Source organism: Leptonychotes weddellii, chromosome 4 (assembly GCF_054177405.1).
Source record: "Leptonychotes weddellii isolate Sample4059 chromosome 4, ASM5417740v2, whole genome shotgun sequence".
NCBI lineage: Eukaryota > Metazoa > Chordata > Mammalia > Carnivora > Phocidae > Leptonychotes > Leptonychotes weddellii.
Genome location: NC_138372.1, coordinates 46025201 through 46047217, shown reverse-complemented (window position 1 = coordinate 46047217; position 22017 = coordinate 46025201). Strand labels below are relative to the sequence as shown.

The following is a 22017-nucleotide window of genomic DNA, read 5'->3' as shown; positions in this document are numbered from 1 at the left end:
GTTGGGGAAGCAAGTCCCAAGGAGACAATCTGAATACCAGTCAGTAATACATAAGCCTAATACATTAGCCTATCCAGCTAGCCTAATTCTTATTAGAAATAACCAATAAAACCTGCAAGTGAATGTGTCTACATGTTGCAAACAAGGGGTAGGAATTTGTCTCTTAAAAAAGAATTTTGCGGGAGGGGAAGAATGAAGCGGGGGAAATCGGAGGGGTAGACGAACCATGAGAGACGATGGACTCTGAAAAACAAACAGGGTTCTAGAGGGGAGGGGGGTGGGGGATGTGTTAGCCTGGTGGTGGGTATTGAGGAGGGCACGTTCTGCATGGAGCACTGGGTGTTATGCACAAACAATGAATCATGGAACACTTCATCTAAAACTAATGATGTAATGTATGGGGATTAACATAAGAATAAAAAAAAAAGTACCTTAATAAAAAAAAAAAAGAATTTTGCTGGGACACATGGGTGGCTCATCAGTTAATCGGCTTGGGTCATGATCCCAGGGTGCTGGGATCGAGTGCCGCATCTGGCTCCCTGCTCAGCAGGGGGCCTGCTTCTCCCTCTGCCCCTCCCCTTGCTTGTGCGTGCTCTCTCTCTGCCAAATCAATAAAATCTTTAAAAAAGAAAAGAAATTTGCTAAAAAAAAATCCTAATTATGCTATTAAACTAAAACAGGACATTAGCTTCTTTCTCAATCACTTAAATAAGCACTCAAAAGAACATCTAAGGAGTCCCAAAAGATGGGGAAAATGAACTGAAAGCATATTATCTATTTTCTTTATCATTACATAGGCTGTATTTTTCTTTGCCTTTATTTCATTTTCTCCAGTTTTATTGAGATAAAATTGACACACAACATTGTGTAAGTTTAAGGTGTACAATGTCATGATTCGACATACATCTATATTGTGAAATACTGTCACAGTGAAGTTAGTTAACACATTCATCACTCACATGGTTACCATTTTGTGTGTGTGGTGGGGGGGTGGTAAGAACATTTAAGATCTACTCTTACAGCAACTTAGGGACTATCGTTAACAATACTGTGTTGTATACTTGAAAAGATAGTCCCCATCAAAAACTAATGATGTAATATATGGTGACTAACATAATAAAATAAAATTTAAAAGAAAAAAAGAAAAGATAGTCCCCAAGTATTTTTCAATGTAAGTAGTTCACATTACATTGGCAGTAATGTAATTCAGTGTATTTCTAGTAAAAATACATTTTCCTACAACTCAGAAATTACTGTCCTGTGTCTTTTATCTCTCAGAAATTTTACCTCAAGAAGCTCATCCTCTGGCTGCAGGAGGTTCAGTGTATCAACAGGACCACCTGGAGCAACTGAAGAGATATAATGGTGCCCATCAAAGGAATCCACTTCCATGCCAAGCCTCAGAGTATGAATCGGCAGCAGCTGTAGCAAAACACAAAGCAACAACATCAGACCTGACAAGGGCATATCCAGCTGTTAATCCTCCATCAAGTATTATTTTGACATGAAAATCCCACCTCTTGAATCAGATCATCAAGGTCCCAATGGAGGACAATAATGGGAAAACTAGCCACCAATAAAATATGAATAATTTGTCTTCTTGCTCTTACTCTTTTCCTTTCAGATTCCCGAGGGATAGAGAGACGGATGTACAGTCCTGCCTTCAATTCTAAGCATCAGGCATTCCAAACTTTCTATAGTTCCCAGTATGGATTCTAGGTTTCACTTTTCTGCAGGGCTTCCCATCTCCCAGAACATTCTAGTTCCTCCTTATTACCTAATTTCCACTCACACTTCAATACTAAGGCAGTGTCACTTCCAGGAAGTTCTTCCTGATATCTGAGTTAATGTGCCTCTGTTTGGGGTCCAAGACCACCTTGTATAGATCTCCATCACAGCTCATAACCTACTGTGTTTAGAATTTCTATTTTCTTGATCGTTCCCCCTGCTTAAGTGCAAAGTTTGTATCTTCTCTCTATAACCTCAGACCCCACAATAGTACCAGGCACAAAACATGGACTCATTAAATATTTTTTTGAACTAATCTGTGAAAAATGATGCCTCACCCAAGAACTCCTTTTCTGGGGCACCTGGGTGGCTCAGTCGTTAAGCATCTGCCTTTGGCTCAGGTCATGATCCCAGGGTCCTGGGATTGAGCCCCTCAGTGGGAAGCCAGCTTCTCCCTCTCCCACTCCCCCTGCTTGTGTTCCCTCTCTCACTGTCTCTTTCTCTGTCAAATAAATAAGATCTTTAAAAAAAAAAAAAAAAGAACTCCTTTTCCATCTCACCAACTTTAGTGGGAACAATTTCCAGTTGGGGAAGGGTGGCTATGTAATGAGGAAGGCAATCATTATTCCATCCTAGGATTGACACTGTTGGCTTAGAAGGATTCATATGGGCTCAGATATGAGTCAAGGGTTAAGAAACTCCAGCCCATGTCAAGGTAAAGAGATGACACCTGGTGTTGTTGGCTGTAAAGGTCAAATGCACTCACCAAACTCTACTCCCTTGACTTTTAAAGATGGAGCTCATGATTTCTCATTGAGGCTATATAAACTCAAATGTGGTAAATGGTACTAATCATGACTTATATTTCCTATATCAACAGTCTATTTATCTAAAAATACAAGGTCCCCCTCTAACTATGTATTTGATAAGGAGAAAACCCTACACAGCATGGTAATGCATCTACAACATGGTTCTTCCTTCATATTTCCTATTCCCTGTGACCCCTTATCTCTGAGCTTGTCACCTCCCCTTAGTCATCTGCTCTGAATCCCCAGAGTTCTACAGGCTTCAGACACCATCTGGGGTTGATTTCCTTCCCACTATATACACACAGACAAATGTGAAGTGGCAAGCAGTCCAGCACACCAAGACCTCAATGACTTAAAACAGGCATGAGGGATTTCTGGCCCTGGGCTAATTTTCTGAAAATTAAGTGCTCTTGACCACCAAGCACTTCAGGATCTACAACCATCTCTGGCAAGTTCTAATGCTCTAAATGGAAGGTTAGCATTGTTTTTACTCTTGTTTCCTCTCTGTGATTTCTTTATTTCTCACTGTGGTCCCTTCATCCTCTTGCCGAGTCACTGTACCAAATCATGCATATCAAACCAGAAGACGACATCGGTTTTATTAATGTTGGTGGGTTTTGTTTTTGTTTTTGTTTTTTTAGTCTTTTCTTTAATAGTTAAAAAGGTTAAATAAAAACTCTCAGACAAATGTTTCTGTAAAGAAAAACTAACCCATCCATGTCTGCCAACTCTCTCCCTTCCTTTGTTTATGAAGCAAACACTGGGGCAGAGTGGTCAGTATGTCCAACCATAGGTCATCCCCAGTGGTATGAAGACTGCTTGCAAGAACAGATTGCTCAATTTTCAGGAATTTTGCAAGTCAGCTGTTAAATGTAGCCATCACTAAAAAATAAATTCTATACAGCTACAGTTAAATAAATGATATTAAAAATAAATCTAATAAGTATTCAAAATCCATCACTTCCTAATTATTTTTACCACACTATCTACCTTCTTTAAGGGACTACTATGTACAGTGGAAATACTATCTAAATACTCTATATGCTACTGAAGGGGTGAACTGAAAGACAAATGAAATGGATGATTTGTTGAGTTGCTAAATGAAGCTGGGCAAGGTAATTAAATAGCTCTGTTCCCACAGAGAAATCTGAAATGATGAAGTGCTATTGTGAATCGTTTCCCAACTTAGTGTCAGTGATGTCATTCAGGTAGCTTGAAATCTGCCATGGTGGGATTATTTACACCACAGGTACTGGTAAATACTACAAATTTGGACTGCTTTTCGTTTGATTTTTTTTTTTTGAAAGATTTTATTTATTTATTTGAGAGAGAGAGAATGAGACAGAGAGAGCACACGAGAGGGGGGAGGGTCAGAGGGAGAAGCAGACTCCCTGCCGAGCAGGGAGCCCAATGCGGGACTCGATCCAGGGACTCCAGGATCATGACCTGAGCCGAAGGCAGTCGCTCAACCAACTGAGCCACCCAGGTGCCCTCGTTTGATTTCTTTTGCTGTTGTGAGAGCTAGACATTTACAAGCATACCACCGATCTACAATCTAGTCTGGACATGATATGCAGCATATATTTATAGGATATAAACTATGTGCAAGGATTTGCGTTATGAGCTGGAATCATAAGGTGAATGAAAGAAACAGTCCTGACCCCCCACAGAACTAATATCAGTGTGAAAGACAGACGATAAATAAGCAAGAGGGCAAGCAGACACAAACAAGTAAGAAAACAATTCGCCAACAAGGGCACCTGGGGGGCTCAGTTAGTTAAGTGTCTGACTCTTGATTTCGACTCAAGTCATGATCTCAGGGTCATGAGATTGAGCCCTGAGTCAGGCTCTGTGCTTCTCAGGAGTCTGCTTGAGATTCTCTCCCTCTGCCCCTCCCCCTGCTCACATTCCCTCAATCTCTCTCTCAAATAAATCAATCTTTAACAACAACAAAAAGAAAACAATTCACCAACAAAGAAGCGAAAACCAAATAATTACTAATTGTGATAAATGCTATGAAGGAACTAATCAGGGTCAAGATACCACACACGACTGGTGGAGGTCATTTTGGAAAGTTGGTCAGGGTAGGTTTCCCAGAGATGGGGACATGTGTGGTAAGAATTGAAGGGTCAGAACACATCAGTCCTACAAACAGCCTGCTAGGGGGCTGCTTGTGGAAGGTCAATGAAAGAGGTAATGGCTAAATTTTTGTTCGAGCAACTGAGTAGATGGTGATAGCAATTTCTGCAAGAAAGTACCCAAATTAAAACAAAGACATTGCTGTACATACAAACTGTTGCTACTTACATAAAAATACGCCCCCATAAAAAATAAAAGGATTAAGGAGGGAACTGATCCAGTCTCCTCATTCATCCCCCCTTCCTAATCCTGACCTATTCATGTGGCTGACACTACTCCCCACCACACCCATGCAACTGCTGAAGTCAGGAACAGGCTGGAGCACAGAGCAGCAGCAGAGGGTCACCCATGGAATCCCTTGCCTTCCAGATACAGGGCTGTACCCTTGTAGGCGATTCTCCCACCATCTATAAACAGCACACACTCCCCAGAAACTTAAACCATGAACAAAACACACATGCTCCATCTTCAATCACGCTGAACAAATAAACCAGAAATGATGTTTACGAAATCTGTCAATCTGAAAGAGGCCTACCTAATATTAGTTCTGAATCTAAATCTGAGTACAGCTGGGTTTTTGAGACTTCATGTTACATTGCTGCAGGCTTCTCTGCGGGAGCGGGACTGTTTAATTACCTGTCCCAGCTGCATTTAACAACTCAACAAATCAACCGTTTCATCTGTCTCTTTCAGTTGTCCATCCCTTCGGTATTCTGAGTTCTTAGAGAGAGAGCAGAAAGTGCTAAAATGACAGAAGTGGGTGCAACAGACAGATGATTGATGCCTTCACAAACATCCCATGTTATGCTTTATTGATGCTTATTCAATGTGCTTTGCAAGGGGTCCTATTTAAATTTACAAAGTTAATGAGCGGCAGGGTTTTCATGATCCTGATGTGACAAGTAAAAGATAACAAGGAAATATATCCAAGGAAAAGTATGACCACTGTGTGATTTACTGTCAGTGCTAAAATGATGAAGATCAAATGAGACCAAGCAAGCTAGAGCCCTTCAACCTGTGAGTGGAAAGACCTGTCATGAAGCAAACCACAGTTCATTCATTTTGCTAAAAGCTCTACTTTTAGGACCCTAAAACAAGATATCAGAATGCTCAAGTGAGAATATAAATGATGTTGCTTCGGGGGAAAAAAACCCTTCTGGAGAGGAACAGATATGTCAGTAGGATGGGGGAGGATGCTTCCAAAAAAGCTAAACTCAAAATAGGACAGAAAGAGCCCCATGATTGGTTCTTGTAACACACACACACAGATGTTAAATGCCACTTATATTTAAAAGTTAGAGGGAAAGAAGTACTAATTTTACCATAAATAAAAAACAAACTTTCCAAGAATGAAGTTACAACCTTTTAACAGTGAAACACAGCATAAGCTTCTCGCCCATTTAAAATTTTTAATTCTGAATATTCAAAAAATACACATTGTGTGCTCTTTTGTGCAGAAATACAATGAAGGTTCTTTTTAGTGGCCTAACACCAAGGTCAAGAGTCAATTGGCATTTATCATTTTGTTTTGTTTATCATTATCATTTTAACTATCACTGATGTTACCTGCCTAGCCCACACGGTATTTGAGCTTTTGACACCTGATCTAACACTTTGTACTTATGACTCTTGTTCTACCTTTGCTCTTGGTATTTCCTCCACCTGGAATATCCAGTTATTTCCCGGAACCCATTCTTCAGGGTATACTTCAAGCGCCATCCTCCCAATAAACCTCCTTTATCTTTCTTCAGGAAGTATCAACTCCTTCCTCAAGCAAATATAAGGCCTTTTAGCAATACCTGAACAGTAGAGTTCTCAGTGGAGTCAGGCAAGGAAAGAATCACAATTTCCTTTAGGAACCTCACCACAAACTATAGAATTAGAATATTGGTCAGGAAGAACAAAATAGGGCATGTGTATTTTTTTTTTTTTTAAAGATTTTTCATTTATTCATTAGAGAGTGAGCAAGTGAGAGCAAGGATGAGGGGAGGGTGAGAGGGAGGGGGAGGAGCAGACTCCCCGCTGAGCAGGAAAGCTGATGAGCCCCATCCCAGGACCCTGGGATCATGACCCGAGCAGAAGGCAGACACTTAACCAACTATGCCACTCAGGCGCCCCAAAGACATGTGTATTTTGAAAAAGCTCCTGTTTCTGATAGGCCACCTACCCTAGCTAAGCACCTCAGTTACTATAGTTACTTGATTCTGTGCCTGGTGCTCTCCACTCAACAAGAGACCAGCAAAGTGTAAAATCACACACTTGAGAATTCATTAACAGTAGTTCCCTCTGGGGAGGAGAATAAGGGAACTGGGATGGGAGAGAAACTTATTTTTTGTAGGACGTACTTCTGTAACTTTTTAATTTTAGATCTTGTCCATATATTATTTATTTAAAAAATGGCACAGGTGTAGAAGCCAGATAACCCTTGATTTGTTTCCTAATTTTGCCACTTACTAACTGCCTATGATCTTGGGCAAGACACTTTACCTGCCTGACGCTCAGTTTCCACATAGCACTATTGGAAAGAAGAAAACAGCTGCTGTGACAAATAAAGGAGAAACTGTATTTGAAGCAAAGAACCCATCCTGGTAATTGAGTGGTAACACCCACGGCAACTCCTGGGGGTTCCGGTACAACCTTAAAAATTAGATTTGCTCGTATCAAGTAAGGGGGAAATGCACGTTTGAACGCCCTTTGGTTCAGAGAATATAATTCAGAAAGGAAATAAAGTGAAATTTGTCAGCCTGTCTTGTCAAAACCAGAGAACAGGACATGTTATTTTTGTTTCCCACGCTGGGGATCTTCCTAATGCTCACTCCGAATCACAATTGATGGCCAGCAGAAAGGTCACTGGAATGAGCTTAATGCTTCTCCCTCACAGTGCTGTGATTATCTTAATAGTAAACAGTTGCCAAGAGAGCATCCCTAAAAGTGCAAGTCTCCCCAGATGCGGGAAAACTGTTCTCATGTCATGATTAACGGCTTCCTAGAAGCAATGCAAGCTAATGCTCAAGACACTGCAAATTGCTTTCACCTCCCTCTTTCCCCACAATTTCATCTACCTCACAACAAAACCTTATCTAGGAACACTGGCCAGTAATATACGAAGGTGCTTCTGGAATAGTCATCCCTTTCAGAGCTGTGGCAATGGGGTAGTAAACTGGAGTGACCATCTGAAGACAGCTAGACCCTTAGGAACACCAGCTCTGGCCATGAAACATGGCTTTCCTCAACAAAAACCTGATGAGACAGAAGAAAAACCTACAGCTTGACCTCAGATCTTGACACTGCTCCGCTTAAGCCTTCCACTAGTATTACCTGGCATGGCAACTGAAGCCCAGGCTTACTGCCATGGATCTGGAAGCACTGCAGCCCCGGGGCTTCCTCACCGGCCTCATTTAACATTCTAGTCTTCACTTAGTTGGACCCTGAAACTGGAACAAACAACTTCCATTCTCCCCACTGGCTGGCCCTATCTTCCCACAGAGCTTTTGTACCTGCCCCTCACCAGTTTCCCAGCTCCAGACATCCTTATCCTTCAAGCCTGAGCTCAGAAAGGCTTTCTCTGGCTCTCTCTCCAAAATGCTCCCTCCTCCCCAGTTATGCTGTCACCATCCTGTTTAATCCTTTGCATCACTCCTAACAATCTGCAACTATTTATCATGCTATTTTTCACTTGCTTACTATCATGCCCTTGCCCAAGCCCAGAGTCTAGGCTCTATGAGAGCCAAGGCCTTTTCCATTTTGCTGCCCATCGTGGGTAGCAGTGTCTGGCACAGAGTAGGAACTCAGTAAATACTTCAGAGATGAATGAATGGCCTCTAAACAGCACCCTGCACCTGTGACTATCTAGCTGTATAATTTGAGGTGAGTCATTGCACCTGTGCAAACTTTAGTATCCTGGTCTGCGAGGTTCTGCTAGGATAGAGGCTCATTTACATACTGTGGGGGCGGGGATGGGAAGCTGCTGAGTTAAGAACTAAACTCCCAATTACAAGAGGATTTTAAAAACCATAACTCATCAATACAGAGAAATAATCTGTGGACATTTATAATTAAGAAACTATAGAAAAAAAGTAAATTATGTGTGATAATGTTATGTGGGAAAAGTACACATCCCTTCTCTCTCACACATACATTACATAAAAGGATGGGCATAGGGCGCCTGGGTGGCTCAGACGGTTAAACGTCTGCCTTTGGCTCAGGTCATGATCCCAGGGTCCTGGGATCAAGTCCCGCATCGGGCTCTCTGCTCCTTGGGAGCCTGCTTCTCCCTCTGCCTCTCTCTCTCTCTCTCTCATGAATAAATAAATAAAGTCTTTAAAAAAAAAAAAATGATGGCCATACTAGTACTACAAATATGTCATCACATACAGGTAACAACTAAATGTGAAAAGAGAATAGTGCAATTATGGACGACTCTTCCAGGGCAAAAAATTTTATTTTATTTTATTTTTTTTTTTTTTGGGCAAAAAATTTTAAAGAAATAAATACCTTGGCACAACAATTTTCCATTAAATAATTAAATGTTTTAAAATATTTTTTTTTTAAGATTTTATTTATTTATTTGACACACAGAGAGAAAGCACAAGTAGGCAGAGAGGCAGGCAGAGAGAGAGGCAGAAGCAGGCTCTCCACTGAGCAGAGAGCCCGATGCGGGACTCGATCCCGGGACTCCAGGATCATGACCTGAGCCGAAGGCAGTCGCTTAACCAACTGAGCCACCCAGGCGCCCAATATCTTTTTTTTTTTTTTAAGCTACAGTCATCAAGACAGTATGGTACTGGCACAAAAACAGACACCTAGATCAATGGAATAGAATAGAAAACCCAGAAATGGGTCCACAACTATATGATCAGCTAATCTTCAACAAAGCCGGAAAGTGTATCTAATGGAAAAAAGTCTCTTCAACAAATGGTGTTGGAAAAACTGGACAGCAACATGCAGAAGAATGAAACTGGACCATTTTGTGACAAAAAATAAATTCAAAATGCACAAAATAAATTCAAAATGGATGAAAGACCTAAATGTGAGACAAGAAACCATCAAAATCCTAGAGGAGGACACAGGCAGCCACCTCTTGGACCTAAGCCATAGCAACTTCTTACTAGACACATCACCAGAGGCAAGGGAAACAAAAGCAAAAATGAACTACTGGGACTTCAGCAATATAAAAATCTTCTGCACAGCGAAGGGAACAACAAAACTAAAAGGCAGCCTATGGAATGGGAGAAGATATTTGCAAATGACCTGATAAAGGCCTAGTATCCAAAATCTCTAAAGAACTTAACAAACCCAACACCCAAAACCCAAATAATCCAGTTAAGAAATGGGAAGACATAAATTAGACATTTTTCCAAAGAAGACAACCAGATGGCCAACAGACACATGAAAAGATGCTCAACATCACTCATCATCAGGAAAACACAAATCAAAACCACGATGAGATACCACCTCACACCGGTCAGAATGGCTAAAATTAACAACTCAGGAAACAACATATGTTGGCAAGGATGAGGAGAAAGGAGAACCCTCTTACACTGTTGGCGGGAATGCAAACTGGTGCAGCCACCCTGGAGAACAATATGGAGTTTCCTCAAAAAGTGAAAAATAGAACTACCCTATGATCCAGCAATTGCCCTACTGGGTATTTACCCAAAAGATACAAAAATACTGATTCGAAGGGGCACATGCACCCTGATATTTATAGCAGCATTATCAACAATAACCAAAGTATGGAAAAAGCCCAAATATCCATCGACTGATGAATGGATAAAGAGGTGGTGTGTATACATATTGGTGTGTATACATATATATATGTGTACACACACACACACAATGGAATATTACTCAGCCATCGAAAAGAATGCAATTTGCCATTTGCAACGACGTGGAAGGAGCTTATGCTAAGCAAAATAAGTCAGAGAAAGACAAACCATATGATTTCACTCGTGGAATTTAAGAAACAAAACAGATGAACATAAGGTAAGGGGAAAAAAAGAGAGGGAAGCAAACCATAAGAGACTCTTAATTATAGAGAACAAACTGAGGGTTGATGGGGGGGCTAGCTGGGTGATGGATATTAGGGAGAGCACTTACAGTGAGCACTGGGTGTTATATGTAAGTGATGAATCACTAAATTCTACTCCTGAGACCAATATTACACTATATATTAACTAGAATTTAAATAAAAATTTGAAAAAAATAGTTTTTTTAAAGGAGACTTTGAAAGTTTAGAGATTAAAAATGAAGCACACAACTGGGAAACAAAATCACCATTTATTGAACAATTCTTATATATTAGCATTATTAATTATATATTAGCTATATTAAGGCATATATTATATTATATTTATACTTAATCTTCCAACATAAGTATTATTGTTCATATTCTACAGAAGAAAAATTAGGCTATTTATTTCACTTCCTAAAATGCCTCCGCAGATGTCACCTTTTTAATGAGGTCTTCCCTGGTCAACCTATCTAAAATTGCAAACCCATCCTCCATCCTGAATTCCTTATTTATCTGCCTTGCCTTAAATTCTGCAGGACATGTATCACGTATACAATGTAACCTACTTATTTTTTATCTCCCCTTATGAAAATATAAGCTCTACAAGGCAGAGATTTTTTTTTTCCTCTGTTCTCTTCTGAAACCCCAGCACCCAGTAGAGGACCTCACACAAAGTAGGTATCAATAAGTATTCAAAAAATGAGTAATGAATGAATGAATGTACAGCTGATGCACTGGTGAGTTTCTATGAGTTAGTTCTGAAAGTCTGTTCAACTCAAAGCCTTTCCATGTGTTTATACCAGAGTTGTTGAGTGTGTTTGTGTGTGTGTATTGCATAGAAGTTGATCAGGAAAGAAATGAAGTAAGTAAGACTGGTGACAAGGAACTAGGAAATGAAGGTGAGACAGAACATCTATCTGGAGAAAGATAATGCCATTCTTTAAGATGTGCACACAAAGTGTGGTTATTATCTTTTATTTATTTATTTATTTGTTTTTACTTATCAGAGAGTCTGATGATACAGGCTCTTACTGGCTTTGAACGTAGGAGGACAGACAACTAAAGCTGAACTGCATGATGAGCTGAGTCTGAGCTAAGGTATGTTTCCCCCAAGGAGGTCTCTTGAGTTCTAAAGCTATATGGACAATGAGGCTAAAAGCCAATTGGGAAAACTCTGAAAAACAAAGATTTCAGCAGCCCCAAAGTACTGAGGAGATAGAATTGGAATTCAAGTCCCACCAAGAAAAGGGACCAGTATACATTCCTGACTCGTGTGGAATACCTGAAAGGCTAGGTCTTAGGAGCAAGGAAAACCAGAAAGAGTCTGAACCTTACCATAACTGTACCTCTGTCTCATCTCAGAGATAATCACCCACCCCCACCCTGCACACACGCAAACACACACACACACACACACACACACCTCCTTATCGGAAACAAGGATGAGTCTCTGGCCAAAGATAACATCACCCGAAGCCTTTGTAGTTGCCCTAAATAATGTTGGGCAGTCAATTACATTATGGCATGAGGAAAGAGACAACCAAATAACAAAAGAAAATATCAAACAACAGAAACACATACAAAGTTGATCTAGGTACTGAAATTAACCATTTAAAGTCCTTATAAGCTATGATTAATATGTTCAAGAAATAGAGGAAAAGATGGCAAATACAGATTTGTTAAATTACAAATTCCAAAGAATATAATCTAAAAAGGAATAGAACAGAAATTCTAGAATAGAAAACTGTAACAAAAACTAAAATTAACTCAATAGATGGGCTTTAGCAGATTAGGCACAGGAAATTTAGTAAACTGGAAGACAGATAAATAGAAAACATCCAGTATCTAAGAGTTTAGTGTATATTAAAAAACAGTTTTAGGGGACAGCATCATTGATTTTTATGAATGATAATAAAAATAGTAACACATACTAGTATGTACTTGCAACTCTTCTAGGTACAGTATATTTAATCCCTATAAAACCAATGAGGTAGGTAGTATCCTATTAATATCTCCCTTTAACAGACAACAAAACTGAAACAGAATGTAGATAATTTTGCAAGCTAGTGAATGGATAAGCCAGAATTTGAACTCAGGCAGTTTGACCCCAAAGTCCACGTAATCAGTAAACTATACTGCAGTGATTAATAACAATTGAGGTTTGGTAAAGTTATTTATATTTCTTACTATCCTCTTAAATCCCTCTCAGCATAGATGGAATTACTAATTAGTAACTGCTCTAATGACGATTTTGTAAGCAATTTAAAATTAATTCTAAGTTATGCCATGATGCTTTTATATGGCCCATCAGAGAAAAGCTTGGTCAGTTGGCCCCATAGGTACAGCAAGGTAGTTACTCAAAATGCAGGTTAGCATAGGAGAAAAGAAATACTCTCTACAGTATCAGCCTTGAAAATTCAAACCTATAAAATGACAGCCCATATAATATAAAATTGTGGAAGAGAAATATTCAGCACAAATACTCAAAGAAAGAAATGGTAGAACTATCTAAAGAGAGAACCTCTTACAAAACCCACATGGGACACAGAGAACTCCTCTCAAATAGCGCATGTGACAGCAGAGTTTAAGCTGGACTGAACTCATATACCAATTTGGGATTATAGTATAAATTCTGAAACTATTCTAACAAGAACATCTTTCCGTTCTCATCATTTGTTGAGAAAGCCACCAAGAAGCCTTCTCTTAGCACCAAATGCCCTTTTTGATTATCCAGAAGAGGAACTATAAAATTAATTTGTAGTGAGAAAAAAACTAAAAATGCTCAGGGAAACTGTTACCTTCACCTCCTGGCATTTTGCCATTAGAAATAAAGCTCTTGCTATAAAATTTCTTAAGTTCAAGAAAAAATGCCTCCTATAATGCACTTTTCTGTCTTTAGACACCTAGACCCAGAAGATTTTGTAAAGTCCACGTTTGTGGTCTTGATTTCTAGGAAACATTTTAAAAGTTCTGCTGATAATGTTTGCAAGGCTAACGCACTCTGGACAATGTTACTCTGTGTACTACCTGTAAGGTGGGCAAAGCATCAAACCAGGGTTTTAGCTTCTGAAAGAGGCACAGGCACTCCGTGTTCTTCCCAGGCATATCTAACCATCACCTTTCATAACAGTGAGAACCTACCACATTTCCAGAAAACATCTAAGACTAAATTTTGGAAACTTCCGGTCACAGAACAAACTTAGGTTCTCTGACGAGAACTTAGAGAAAGTTCTTCAAACAACAGAAAACATTAAAAAAATAATAATGCTTACCTTTGAATATTTCTGTAACTCGGCGTCATCTGCAATCTGCGTATCCAAAGTAGCCACCTAAATTTGCAAGAAAAAAAAATCTCCAATATCTGTAAAAGCATAACTTTATTTCTTCTTAGGTTTTCTAAAAACAAATCTGTAAACCCTATATGTTGCTAATACCATCTGATATGCATTCTCATCTTTTTCTAATATTTCTGAAATCCAGAAGTATAATACATAATGCAAAATTTCAGAGAATATTTTTTTTTGTTGTTACTGTTTTCTATAGCAATCTTTTCCCCTATATTACTCAGCTGAACCAGAAGGGGATGGGCAAAACACATACAGTATTTTTAAAAATCCATGACCCCTAAAATTTTAATATAATCCTCTGTTGTAAGGAGTCCATACAAATTTTATCCTTTTAACAAAGCCAAGAGTATAATCATTTTTACTTTTAAATTCAGGCCTTAAAACAAAATTTGCCAGGTCAGTTAAGTGAGACAAGTTTGGAAAAACTGAAGCATCTGACTTTCCACAGCAAACTCCACCATTTCCCTGGGAGAAATAGCTGGAAAGGACACAAACAGAAAGACCTGGCCTGGTGAGAAGCTCATGGAATACTTAAAGCTCTTAATCCTAGCCTAGTCTCAGTGGTAGAGATCGACAGAAGTGAATTCCTAGCAAGCAAAATACTTTACTGATGATTTGCATCTGTAAGTTGTTAATGAAGTATGGTGCAGCTGGAGGGAGGGGTAAGTTAAGCAATGATCCAACTAAAGCTTCTAGAAGTACTACATTTCATATAAGTAGATTCTAGAAGAAAAATGAAATCAGAAACACTGGAGTACATGAGTGCATGCATGCATTTATTTATCTTGCCTGGTTTCTCCTTTCTGCTCCTCATCCCTCAAAACAGCAAGAACCCTTAACGAATAAGTTGTCATTTTAAATTCCCAACCTCAAATTCTGTCTCCTCTTTCTCACCATTATGTTATGCTTCTCACTCCTTATAACACTCCTCACTCCTTATAACTACTCCTCCGAATAAATTTGGAGGAGTAGTTATAAGGAAGATAAAATTTTAACCAAAAAGAGCCCATCACAAAACTGTCCCATTTATAAATACTGGGACACCAAATTACTTTGAATATCAAACCACTAAGAATAGTAGAAAAAGTTATTTGCTAAGGTGACAGCCTAATAACAAAACATTTGCACTCTATGAAGTAAGGAAACAGCAGTTCATGAGGACCAAACGAAAGTATGAAATTAGCAAGAATAGAGAATGGAATGTTTTAACTCATCTTAACGACACTGGAAATTTTCTGACAGTAAGATAGTGGTTGTATGTTCTGAACTGAGAAAAAAAAATCTCCAACCAGCCAACAAGTACTAATGATAAACATATGTAAGAAAACATGAATGACAATAGAAATTTAATAGAGTATTTTATTACTAATGCATTTAGTGAACACTGTAGAAGCTTTTCTAAGCACAGCTTTCTGCTTTCACGTGGATTCATAGGGGGGAATGTAATCAATCCCTCACTCAATGAATCTAGTAACAGGTGAAAGGAAGTCTAATGGACCACTGGTGCTATAAACTTATACCCGACCTAAATTACTTCCTGTTCTCCCTAATACATTTGATAATCATTCTTTCATTTTTCTCATAAAACTGTAAGATTCTTTGTGAAACACAGGACTAATATCCACAGCCCTTTCAGTGTACAATAAAACAAACAGATCATAAAAGCAATCATAAAAGTGCCAGCAATTTTAAGCAGCTGATACAGGTTGTAAATTTAAAGGCAAGTCTTCTAAGGTTCTTCTGCCTACCGTTGACTTAATTGTTTTCAACATGAACCAAGTGTCTGCTAATTTTAACTGAAACTTGTGCGCAGTCCTTAATTCTTCTTACAGCTTAAAATGTTGAAAGAGGTAAAAACATCAATTGATCCACTAGGGAAGAAAGGCAGGAGGAAAAATAAAGGCAAGCTGGCTAATCTTGGGCTCTCCCATTTCTTTAAACTGCAATGTTAGGAACTTGACCTGCAATGAGACATTTTTTTTTATTATAATATTTTAACATACCATTACTTCATAATCCGGGCCCAAGAGGTTTTCCCATCTAGATTTCAGCTCATTTTCTGTAGAGTCTGGGACCTTTTCTGGATTTAAAAAAAAAAAAAAAATGAAGCTACTCTGAGCCAAACTTTACTAAATTCCTCAATAATAGCACAGTTCCAGTAAGTAAAAGGGAAATGAATAAAAAGGAAAATGCATTAACTTGGGTCTACCAGGTAAAGGAAATCAGAGGTGACTTATAAGACTGACATAAAATGTAAGGCCAGTTGTGACCAAATTACGAAGGGGCTTTTGTGAAGGACTATTTTAAAGGGAAGAGAGACATGATGAGTTAGAAATGAAATTTGAAATATATGCACTTTATATGTAAACATCCTGCAGTTTACAAGTAAAATACATCTGGCTTTGCTTTACAATATGTTAAGACAAACAAGGATTGAATTTAAATGTTAATCACTTCAAAGTAATACCTTCCACTCACCCACAGAAAAAGTAAAAACTTATCAAGACATCTTTACCATCAACCGGGCACATCAACACAATCCGGTCAGACTTCTCATTTGGGCGGATATAAAACCATGTCTGGTTTAATTCAACAAGGGAGATGCATGAGCTTTAACATACTAGAAACTCTGTGTACTTTGGTCTCATGTGGTTACTTGGTTATACCTTTGTGACTCTTGAGTAGAATATTGCTTTTGCTTACGTGTAAGATAACATTAAAGAACTAAGACAGATTTTAAGTGCCCTGCGTGTCCTCCATTATGATCTTAGCCAGAAGCTCAGGACACAGTTCATAGTCTGAATAATGCCTAATAGCCAAAAGTTAAAGTACTAAAAATACAATTTCAACTTATATCCATAGCAGCAGCAGAAAATAAACAAACCTTCACCTTTTTTTCTTTAAGTTAAAGAAAAACTCAATTTTGTCACAGATTAAACAAGTCACAGAACACTCCAGCTGACATAACCATCTGTCTAAAATCAAACATAACTTGCAGTATCAGCTCTTTCAGTCTTCAGCATGGACAGCTCATCTTGGATGCATATAATGCTTAATTACATAATGCAAATCATCAAGTAAAGGCTAATCTCAGAATTCAGAGCCTAAGACTAATAAACACTAAAGAGCTTAACTCACTAGATGTACAAAAGAATATCCATGAAATAACTGTATCAACTGACATGCTAGGTTATATGTAAGGGATAACCAAAGATATTATTAAAAGCAAAAATATTATTCATGTGGGCTCTGCACCTTTTGCACTTCCATAAGAAATTACGTTAAGAGTTCTACCATCTTTGTTAAGTTTCTTCCATGTAGCAGTTCCTTATCTGGTAAGCTAATTTGCAATGTTTTGGCTGAATTGTAAGCTTAAAAACATGATATTTAAAGATGACATTCCATACACATGTATAAAATAATGATATCTCACTTACAATTCTTTTAACTTTTTCATCTTTCATTTGTACAATGGAAGTACAGATAGTCATGAGTTTTAAAGCATAGCACAAAGCTAAGTACCAGAGGAAAAAGACTATTTTCACAGCCCAATAAATCCTGGGCAACACAAAGTGACTTAAAAAAATGAACAGTATGGTGATCTGAAACAATTATTCAAATGGCAATGAAGGGGAGAATATGCCACCCCAAAATATGCCATTTTAGCATGTAGAGTATTTTGAGCTAGAGGCAATCAAGACCCAGCAGACTCAGGAAAAACTTTTACCTCTCCCTTAACTACCTAAAAGAATTTAGATAGGAGGGTTATACCAGAAAGAGCTATTACAGAGATAACCTTTTTATCTGAAAGACCTATTGGCATGGCACAGCAAACTTTTAATTACCAAACATTTGCTTTTCTTACCATGCTGCGAATTACCCTCATCTTTGAAGCCCCAGGCCTCTATCCTATTCCTTAATTTAGAATGGCTTATAAACCTCAATTGCCCAACTTACTCTTGGGTCTCATATTTTTATGGGGCTCCCATACTCATGAAATTTGTTTTTCTCCTATTAATCTGTTTTATGTCAATTTAATTATTAGACCAGTCAAAGAACCTAGAAGGGAAGAAGGGAAAGTTTTTCTGCCCCTATAGCAAAAAAGACAGCTAACTTCTTAGCAGTTCAATGACTTTGGTCTTACTGTCAAGCTGAAATTATATATATTCATGAAGGAAAAAAATGCAATGAGATTGATCCAAAAAAAGCAGATAAAAGTCTCTGAAAATACTTCTAACTTCAGAATGTATTTGATTTTCACGCAATAGTTCCATGAAAATCTATCTGGGTTCACTTGAACATAAATAGCAAAGATCTAACTTAATCCACTTGGGTCAAAAAGAATAAGGTAAATTTCCAAATTATAGGAAATTTTTTAACTTGAATGCGGGGTTACTCCTTCCCTGAGGTCATCCTTTCCTGAGACAAGACAATCAAAGCCAAAACTTCTCTGGAAGAGGATAGTGTTAAGTATTCCACTTCATTCAACTGTCAAGGCTTTCTAGAGCACTTCTGTGCAGGGAATTGTGTGAGACTGCTATTCAAAATGCTTCCAGAACAGAGTCAGCTATGTAACCAAGGTATCAGAGTACCAAGTAAAAGGACGAAGTTGCACATAAATTAAAAAGATTAAAATATAAATATATAGCAAGCTGGCAATTTGATAAAACATGTAAATATGTATACATTATGAATTATTACGGTAAAAGGAAACACTGCTATATGTATAGAAAGCTAGATATCTATAGCTATATCAAAGATAATACATATTAACACATGCACTAATTAAAAACGCTGACAAGATTAAAAAATAGTTAACACATACTAACAAAAGTGCATGCACAATTAAAGATTAAACAATAACATGCTTGGTCCCTAACTGCCACAAGTGTTAAGATGTTGATATTAAGAATATCCTATTTTGGGGATGCCTGGGTGGCTCAATCAGTTAAGCATCTGCTTTCGGCTCAGGTTATGATCCCAGGATCCTGGGATCGAGTCCCGAGTTAGGCTCCTTGCTCAGTGGGGAGTCTGCTTCTCCCTCTGCCTGCCGCTCCCTCTGCTTGTGTGTTCACTCTCTCTCTCTCTCAAATGAATAAAGTCTTAAAAAAAAAAAAAAAAAGAGTATCTTATTTTGGGGGCACCTGGGTGGCTCAGTCACTTAAGCTTCTGCCAGGGTCCTGGGATTGAGCCCCATGTCCCCTCCCTGCTCAGCAGGGAGTCTGCTTCCTCTCCCTCTGCCCCTGCCCCCACTCATGCACTCGCTTGCTCTCTCACTCACTCTCTCTTTCAAATAAATAAATCTTTAAAAAAAAAAAAAATCCTAATTTGTATCTTTCAAAATGCCTCTAAAATTTCTCACGTTAGGGGCGCCTGGGTGGCTCAGTTGGTTAAGCGACTGCCTTCAGCTCAGGTCATGATCCCAGGGTCCTGGGATCGAGCCCCGCATCGGGCTCCCTGCTCGGCGGGAAGCCTGCTTCTCCCTCTCCCACTCCCCCTGCTTGTGTTCCCTCTCTCGCTGTGTCTCTCTCTGTCAAATAAATAAATAAAATCTTTAAAAATAAAAAAATAAAAATAAATAAATAAAATTTCTCACGTTATATTAACTATAAAGAGAGAAAATGGTTAACAAATGAGAAAGTCATGCTTTGTGCCTACCTAATTTTTCTAAGGCTTGTATGTTGTCATTTTTCAGAATATCCATTCTTTTTTCAGTTTCCTCATCCCCGCCATCCAAGTCAGTTTCAGTTTCCACTGCTCCAGTTAGATAGCAGGCTGGTGTTTCCGATGGTTCTACAGCAGTTCCTAAAATAAGAATTGCTACCTTGAATCACTAGTAGCTGAAGACCATATTTAAGTGAACTTATTCCAGTCCTGTTCACAACCTCATGACAAACATCTCAGGTAACTTACATATATGATTCCTTTATTGAAAAGGATAAGGAACCAGGCAATGGGAAGGTAAGATTAAGGTAAAGTTGCTGACAAAGCAGAAGTAGATACTTTTCCACATAGCCTTGGAAAAGAAAAAGAACACTGAGGTCTTATACTCTTGTGGTTGTGGTGGGTAAGGAGCAAGATATGCAGAATAAGCCCATTCCAGTGCCCTGGGCTCTCCTAGGTTCTGGCATGACTTCATCAAGAGTTTTAAAAAAAATAACTCTGTGAATTGGAAGGGACTTGGAGAGAATTCCCCTGGTTGCAGTGGTTCCTCCCTTAGCTAAAGTGAGCTAAGTAAAGATTTCAATCTCAAGCATGCAAGTCATAATGTATCTCTTAAAACACAAGAAAGGTTGAACAAGAGTCATTTTAGGTCATTTTTAAATGATCACACATGGTGTATAAAGTATTCCTATCAAAAATATTTAACCTGGATCTAAGGCTTTATATCTAGCTTCTCACAGGAAACATAGTGGATAGAGGAACAAGTTGAATTATACCACAAGGACAATTAAATTCAGAATGTAGTATTCTAGTGACAAATGGACAAATCCCTTTACAGTAAGTCTGTGCCACAGAGGCAGGGGTGGGGGAATTCTTCTAGATTAAGAAACCAAAGAAACATAATGCAGGCAGTAAGTCCAATGTGTGATTGAATCTTAATTTTATGAGGTTTTTCCTTCAAAGAGGGGGAAGAGGGAAAAGAAGCTACAAAAGACATTTGGGGGCAATGTGTTAAGTATTTGATATTAGGGAATTACAATTAATTTTCTTTGGTGTGATATTATTATTATTATATAATATCTTTATTTTTAGAAACTACAGATTGAAGTATGTAGGACTAAAGTGCCATGATGTCTACTATTCAATCTTAAATGATTAAGGAAAAAAGATAAATAGATGAAACAAATATGGCAAAACATTAACTGCTAAATCTAAATGGTAGGTTGTGGGTATTTGTTATATTTTGATTTTTCTGTATGTTTAAAAAAAAATTTTTTTATATGTATGTTTAAAAATTTTTACAATACTGTTGACCCATGAACAATTGGGGGATTAGGGGCACTTCCCTTCCCCATGCAATTGAAAACCCACATAAAACTTTTGACTCCCCCCCCCAAATTTAACTACTAATAGCATACTGTTGACCAGAAGCTGTTGATAGCATAGTCAATTAACATATCTTGTGTATTATGTGTATTATATACTGTATTCTTACAATAAAGCTAGAGAAAAAATTTTATTAAGAAAATACATTTACAGAAAGTACAGTACTGTACTGGATAAAAATCCATGTATAAGTGGAACTACACAGTTCAAACCTGTGCTATTCAAGGGTCAACTATAAAAAGTTGAAAAATATAACCAGTTAAAAGTTCCCATGATCTTGGGGTGCCTGGGTGGCTCAGTTGGCTAAGTGTCCGACTTTTGATTTCCACTTGGGTCATGATCTCGGAGTCCTGGGATGGAGTCCCATGTGGGGCTCCGCTCAGCAGGGAGTCTGCTTCTCTCCCTCTCTCTCGAGATGCCCCTCCTCCCACTAGGCACTCGTGCTCTCACACTCTCTCTCAAATAAAAATACTGTAAAAAAATTTTTTTAAGTTCCTATGATCTTAACATGACATTTTTAACCACACATAAAATTTCTTAGATCATTAACCCATTGACACAGACAAAAAGTACAGCCTAGTACTAGCCAAAGTAATGTGGCCAGAAGCTGCTAGTGTCCCTGGGGAAAATAGTTACATACCAGAGTTGATAGTACAGAGCAGTACATTATGTAATTGAATGCTACAAGTAGTATCCAAATTGGTACACAAATAAGATCTACAACGTATACAAACAGGAGTTTAGAGGCCAAAAAGACAGATTTAGAATGGTAGAGGAAGGTATTGCCCAAGAGCTAGAAGTCGTGAGGTTTGCTGCAGTAAAACAGACAAATGCCGGCTGTGGACGGCACACAAAAATGTTGTTACATGGTGGGCGCCTGGGTGGCTCAGTTGGTTGGGCGACTGCCTTCGGCTCAGGTCATGATCCTGGA

General features: G+C 38.5%; 1 protein-coding gene across 1 annotated transcript in view; it reads right to left on the bottom strand.

Moving 5' to 3' along the window:
- PATJ (PATJ crumbs cell polarity complex component) overlaps window positions 1-22017 on the bottom strand; it is a 332644-nt gene that overhangs the window by 264866 nt on the left and 45761 nt on the right. Inside the window, exons 12-15 of the mRNA XM_081816865.1 lie at window positions 19695-19841; window positions 16040-16116; window positions 13962-14018; window positions 1288-1422 (exon numbers count right to left, since the gene is read on the bottom strand). Coding sequence (XP_081672991.1) covers window positions 1288-1422; window positions 13962-14018; window positions 16040-16116; window positions 19695-19841 — 416 coding nt within the window. The remainder of the gene's footprint in view (window positions 1-1287; window positions 1423-13961; window positions 14019-16039; window positions 16117-19694; window positions 19842-22017) is intronic.